Source organism: Lampetra fluviatilis, chromosome 32 (assembly GCF_964198595.1).
Source record: "Lampetra fluviatilis chromosome 32, kcLamFluv1.1, whole genome shotgun sequence".
NCBI classification, from domain to species: Eukaryota; Metazoa; Chordata; class Hyperoartia; order Petromyzontiformes; family Petromyzontidae; genus Lampetra; species Lampetra fluviatilis.
In genome coordinates this window covers 5,173,127-5,179,702 of record NC_136306.1, presented here as the reverse complement: position 1 = coordinate 5,179,702, position 6,576 = coordinate 5,173,127, and the positions used below count along the sequence as shown (strand labels likewise).

At 53.3% G+C, this 6,576-nt stretch overlaps 1 protein-coding gene across 1 annotated transcript; it reads right to left on the bottom strand.

Moving 5' to 3' along the window:
* Window positions 1–1,193: 1,193 nt before the first annotated feature.
* On the bottom strand, window positions 1,194–5,223 carry YARS2 (tyrosyl-tRNA synthetase 2). The gene is made up of 5 exons (XM_078871379.1): window positions 4,248–5,223; window positions 3,461–3,628; window positions 3,066–3,221; window positions 2,685–2,855; window positions 1,194–1,997 (listed from the first exon to the last, which is right to left on the bottom strand). Exons 1-5 carry the CDS (start codon window positions 5,072–5,074, stop codon window positions 1,838–1,840), a joined length of 1,482 nt encoding a protein of 493 aa, XP_078727505.1. The 5' UTR covers window positions 5,075–5,223; the 3' UTR covers window positions 1,194–1,837.
* Window positions 5,224–6,576: the final 1,353 nt, after the last annotated feature.

Below are 6,576 nucleotides of genomic sequence, written 5' to 3'. Positions count from 1 at the left end.
CAGATGTTAAAACACCAAATAGAAACCTTTCTGTTTTAACATCTTAACACCTGTTTTATTGCCAGAAAGCATAAAACCAATTCCTATATCCTGACATTTATTCATAGAAGGGCCATTGACCAAAACGTCACATATATTTTTTCCTTTTTAAGGCCACTCATATTTATGAATTTGTTAAATGGTTTTTATGCAATTAATTATGGGCTTGAGAGTTTAAAAAACAGGCGATGTCAAATCAGGTGGGTTTGCCTCACTCCAAAACGGAGCTCTATAAGGAAGTTTTCCCAGAGTGGGCTGGGTGGTTTGGGGGCATAATTCCGTGGCGGAGCACTGATCCAGAACCATTGAGACCTGGATTCGAATCTGGATTAAAAAAACACCCACAGTAAAATTGGATTCTCAAATGTGGTGAATTAGTCTCCCGGTGATCACAAACGACCACAGAAAATGTTATCATTTGGTTTTTCAATTGTACATGTGTGTAAAGCCCTTCAATCCACTGCTGAATGAGTGCTCCCCTATACCATGTGGGTCTTGGGAGTGAGTTGACCATACTTCACCATGTTAGTCTGTGGGTTGCGTGGGGGGAGCATAAGCATGGGAAATTAGAAGTGTAAGTTTATAAGGATGTCCTGCACTGCCCTCTGCTGCCCCACAACGTAGCCCTGCAGCCTATAACAACCCATCATGCATGGTCGCCCATCCACGCACATATCAGGTTCATTCAAGGGAGTGGGGAGCTGTGGGAGGTGGTGCTTCTGTAGAAATCCCTTAATGATGCCTGCAGAACCCAGTGGGTCCAGGTGAGGCTGCCTGCCGTGGAAGCTGGGCCATTTATCTTGAACCACGTGCAATGGGAGACCCAGCCTTGTACTGCAGTCAAAGCCCCCGGTCAATGTTCACTCGGCGGGAAGTCACTCGCTCTCTTATGCTGCCACCATGGTCTAGAATGCCCTTCTCCCAGACATCCGTGCTGTTGACTCTACCCAAGTTCAGTTTATCTGCCTGACAGGACTTAGACGATACAAGTCCAACTTGTATTTAGATGTATTGCTGCAATAAGGCAACTGACATACAGTGTGGATTAGTCTATAAGTGGTAATATTAAAAGAGACTGCTTTGAAAACTTACATTTTTATTCGAGTATATTATACATAGATATTATTTGTACAATACACAAGGGTACTTGTGTACTATGGGTATATATTAACTTGTGAATGGGTAACAGTTTAACAATGTCAATTTACCGCTTCAAAATAAAACTTAACTGGATGTCAAGTTAAGAGGTTAACAGAAGTCTGAATTCAACCCAATTTTTTAATATTCCAAGCTTTTGAGATATATTTTAAGATGCAATCTAAAATGCACCAACAGCCATGCATTCAGTGAAAATTCATGACTTTCCTTCCCAGGCATGTTATCACTTTCAGCATTTGAGCACCAAATCATGAATTCATATCCTAGTTAGGACTGAATAAGCCCCAATATCACCACCATCCAGTATTAAACCGAGCTTCATCTTCTGTACACTCGTTTGAACGTCCATGAAGAATTTCCAACACAGGCTCAGCTCCACCGACGAGACCTGCCAATTGCGCGTATGAGTGCACGGACGACACCCGACTCTTCTCTACTTCTTGAACGAAATGGAAAAGATCATAGTATTTCAGGCGAGCGTAAAGAAATTTCCCGTCCAACAGCAGGTAACATTCAAATGGGTCGAACTTGCAACTGGGTCCACGGCCAAGGCAGCTCACTTGCGGACGACAGCCACAAGTCGGCACGAACCGTGGACACTGGAGAAGGCCGGCCCTCGTGCACACTCTCGCGTACGCACTCACACGTTGAGCCACTTGACGACGTAGTAGTTCTTCTTGCCGATGCGCAGCAGGGAGAGGCCGTTGCGAAGGACGTGCTGACCCAGCACGAGCACCTGGTCCGGGTTAGTCACCCGCTCGTGGTTCACGCGCACCCCGCCGCTCTCGATCATCTGCAGGCTGCGAATTAAAAGGCGCACGAGCAGCACATTGGACCGGTTCAGATATGGCCACTTGGGACAGTGTCCCAGTCGGGGGTGTTATGGTTGCTCTAGAATCCTAATTGAGAAATCAGTAATTTTCTAATTTGGCATACTGGCCTACTCGTTGACGATGTCAGGAGATCTTTAATGTCCACTGTGAAGCAGACAGCGCATGGCATCGTTATGGTTATTACACTCGTTGATTGAAACATGCACCTCTGCGACAAGTGACAATGCACTACTGCTCGGCCTCGTATCCCCCCACCGCCCCCACCCCCAATGCCATGCTAGCTGCGGCCAGTGATTTCAAATGCTCCCCCCAATTATAATGTTTTTTTTTTATTTAGGACACCCTCACTAAGTCTTAAAACGTTTTGAGGAGGGTTCTGCATTGGTATGTGTGGCCTTGCTTCCAAAGTGCTGCACTAGAAACATAAACCACCACGATTCCCTGCCCTGCACAATGCACGGGGTGGCGGGGGGGGGGTCACAATTCGATTTGTCATTCTATATTTTTTTGACTTGGTACTTCAGTTGTTCACATATAATCCATAATGGATGCAGGCACCAATCACGTGCAAGCGATGGAACTTTTTAAATCGACGCATCCACTTTATCGCTACGTGCCCAACGAACAAGGTGACGCGCGACTGCTCCCGCGTACCCATGGCTGCCCTCGGGCACCGCCTGTACCCTCAGGCACATCTCGTGCAGCGACGTGCCGGGCTCCAGCACCAGCTCCGTGAAGGACGACTCTCGGAACAGCTCCCGCAGCTCCGTGTCGTCCATCACCTCCAGGTCCTGCGTGCTGCCCTCGTACAGCACTTTGGTGCACCTGGTGGTGCGGACATGAGGATTGGTTACGAGTGGAGGAGAGGACGTGGAGGGGAATCGAGTGAGATGAGAGCGGAGAGGTGGGAGTGTTTCAGTAATGCCATCAGTGACCCTGGTGCAGGGAATGCAGCCCAGCACCTGGTACCCTGTGGCCTGTTGGCCCGGGTGCAGTTGCACCGCCTGCACACTTAATAGCTTCGCAGTTGCTGACCTGATTGCGGATTCCAACCCATCCTGGCCATGCACGAGCTTCACGACCTCGGTTGCCAAACGGCGCTGAGCCCCGCGCTTATCTGGCGTCTCCCGGTGCCGCTCCATCACGTGAGACACCTCGGCCAGCGGCAGAAATGTGAGGAGCTTCAGGTACCTGGGGACAAGGAGCGCAGACATTAACTCCACACTTTCATGGAGGGGGCCGAGATCTACACAAGACAACCCCAATGAAACGAGCACCAAGTTTTATTCTGCCATGCAAACTCAAGCTATGCAGCAAAGCTAATATGTATCATTCGAAATGACACGCGAAATTGATCATTTATATGCATACATTGCCTAGTACGCAGCCTATCTGGAGCAGCGTTCATCTTTTACAACGATGCCACTGACCTCTCGACCTCTGCGTCGGGCAGGCGAATGAAATGCTGGTACAGATCAAAGGGCGACGTCTTGTCGCGGTTGAGCCACAGAGCGTTGCCCGCCGTCTTGCCCAATTTGTCTCCCGTGGTGCTCGTCATCAGTGGCACCGTGATGCCGTACACCTCCTTGCCGGTCACCCTGCGAGCAGGTGATGAGATAGTGGAGAAGAATGGAGGAAACAATAAACTGTGATGAAGGAGTAGGTTAATGCCCTTCCCGTGCATTGGTTTAAAGTTAAGGATGTGCATGTGTCCCGGTCTTTGAGTGTAGCACCATTTTTTGGTAGTTTTAATTCGTTATCAGTCATATCAATCGTTAACTCTCAAGACACATTTTTCGAGCAAGAGTGGTGGAGCGGTGGGCACGGTGCCTCGGGCATCGCGCGATGAACCTGGCGATGAGTTCGATCCCCGGCCACAGCGAACTAGTCTGGGGGGGGCCCTCACCAAGGATCAACGTGGTTAAGTGTGGCCAACACCCGTGACCAACACGGCGTGAGAAAGCCTTCATCCACTAGTGGATTGAAAAGGGGGGGGGAGCGGCAGCGATTGCTTGTTCTTTAATTCGATCAAAAAAGACGATTTGAAAACCATTCCGAAATTCACAAAAGCTGTATCATCATCATCTCTATGCCCCATAGCACACGTGCAGCAGGGCACGAGAAGTGCCTTATCCTCAACGCAGAATTCGACAAATTCCACGGAGTCTCTTCCCCGATCCGCGAGGTGGTGTGACGACGCCGACGCCGAGGACGTACTTGTGAATGAGTTCCTGCCCCGACATGATGTTGCCGAGCTGATCGGCGCCTCCCAGCTGTACCACGCAGCCCAGCTCGCGGTGCAGGTGCAGGAAGTCGTACGCCTGGAACATCTGGTAGGAGAACTCGGCGAGGCTCATCCCCTCGGGAGACTTGAGTCGCGACTGCACGCTGTGCCGGCTCAGCATAGTGCCCATGCGAAAGTGTCTTCCCACCGTGGACAGGAACCCAATCACGTCGCGTTCCCTGTACCAGCTCGCGTTGTTGAGCACCGCAAAGGCGCCCAGCTGCCTCCGCCTGCCCCCCGGAGGTCCCTGGCTCTCTGGCCGCCACAGCAGAGCCTCGTGGTTGCTGGCGACTCGGCGGAGACTGTCGCCGATGCTCGCCGCGTTGCGCTCCACCGCCTCGGCGTCCAGCGGTTCCCGCTCCCCCGCGCGGCCGCTCGGGTCGCCCACCAGCGCCGTGGCGCCTCCGACCAGGGCTACGGCGTCGTGGCCGGCTCGCTGGCAGTGCAGCATGAGCACCAGCGCCAGCAGGTGTCCCACGTGGAGGCTGTCCGCGGTGGGGTCGAACCCGCAGTAGACGCACTGCCGCGCGGACTCGAGCAACGCGCGCAACTCCAAGCTCGCCTCGGGGTACACGTCGTGCAGGAGACCTCGGGCGTGCACGTCGAGAAAGCTCCTAGAGCCGCTGCTGCTGCCGCTGCTGCCGTGGCGTCTGAGCGGCGCAGAGCTCCAGGCGAGGCGGCGACCCTGCCTCAGCGCTCGGAGAGCGGCCGCGGCGGTGACTCGGGGCAGGAGAAGCATGCCTGCCCTGGGCGCCGCCATCTTGGTCACCCCGCAACGTGGGCGGGCGGACGGCAGTAGTAAGATGGCGACTGCGGCGCCGGAACTGGCAGTAGCAAGGTGGCGGCTGCTGCTGCTGTGCAGCTTCCGGTCACCTCGGTCAATCAAACTCCCCCACCACTCCCTCCCATTCCCCCCCCACCACTCCCTCCCATCCCCCCCCCCACCACTCCCTCCCATCCCCCCCCCACCACTCCCTCCCATCCCCCCCCCCACCACTCCCTCCCATCCCCCCCCACCACTCCCTCCCATCCCCCCCCACCACTCCCTCCCATCCCCCCCCCACCACTCCCTCCCATCCCCCCCCCACCACTCCCTCCCATCCCCCCCCCCCACCACTCCCTCCCATCCCCCCCCCCCACCACTCCCTCCATCCCCCCCCCCCACCACTCCCTCCATCCCCCCACACCACTCCCTCCATCCCCCCCCCACCACTCCCTCCATCCCCCCCCACCACTCCCATCCCCCCCCACCACTCCCATCCCCCCCCACCACTCCCATCCCCCACCACTCCATCCCCCCCCCACCACTCCCCTCCCATCCCCCCCCCCATCCCTCCCCCACCACTCCCCCCCATCACTCCATTACCCCCCCCACCACTCTATCCCCAGCCCCCCCATCCCTTCCATTCCCCCCCATCCCTCCCACTCCCTCCCATCCCTCCCCCTCCCCTCTCTCCCTCCCTCCTCCCTGGGGGGGCGGGGTGTATGCGCATGCGCATAAAGGTACCGCAATGGGGCTGAACGTTGAGCGGATTGGCGGCAGTAGAAAGATGGCTGCGCCCAGTTGGGCTGTACCAGTTCCGGGTAAGGATTGAAGTCAAATATTTATCGATGAAATGTCAATGTTTTCAATCGTTTTCGGCGCAAATACGTGATTATTTTTGTAGTATACACGTATATAATTATGAGAGCTTTGTATAATTGTGCTGTATTCTTGCGTTGATTGAAAGGCGGCGTCGTGACACTGATCGTTGATGGTTTTCTCCTTGTGATTTATGTTTATCCTTTACAATAAATACCTACAATGCTTACAATGAGGGTAAAAGCATCGTTGTGCCGTAATTATTACGAGGGGACTGGTTGGTCTGAGGTTTATTTTCGTTGTGCGAGGTTGAATTTAGCTTGGCGGGAAATGGCGGTTTGAGAACTTCACTGCCGCGTTTTAGAGATCACAGATTTGTGATTAATAACTGCGTTTTTTGTGATTAACATCGACGTTGTGATCAATATCAACGTCATTTCGCCACTCGATGACGTTGGTTAAGAAACCGTGTGTGTTTCGGGAGGCGTTCACGTAATTTCCCCGCCAACACGTGGACGAGGAATCGAGTGAACATTCGTGTTATTCCATTGGAACCTCCTTTGCCAGTAGCAAAATATGAGAATTGTTTTTTTATCCTTTTATCTGGCAACAAAACTGACACCTCAATTTGAAGGACAGTGCATACATTATCAGAGTTGTGTTTTTTTGTTTGCATTCCG

Excerpts from the sequence above, each read along its gene's own strand:
- YARS2 (XM_078871379.1), bottom strand. The coding sequence starts at position 5,074 with ATGGCGGCGCCCAGGGCAGGCATGCTTCTCCTGCCCCGAGTCACCGCC. Across the intron at positions 3,222-3,460 it reads CCCGACGCAGAGGTCGAGAG|GTACCTGAAGCTCCTCACAT; the intron begins GTCAGTGGCATC and ends CCTTGTCCCCAG. Across the intron at positions 1,998-2,684 it reads GTGCCCGAGGGCAGCCATGG|CCTGCAGATGATCGAGAGCG; the intron begins GTACGCGGGAGC and ends TTTAATTCGCAG.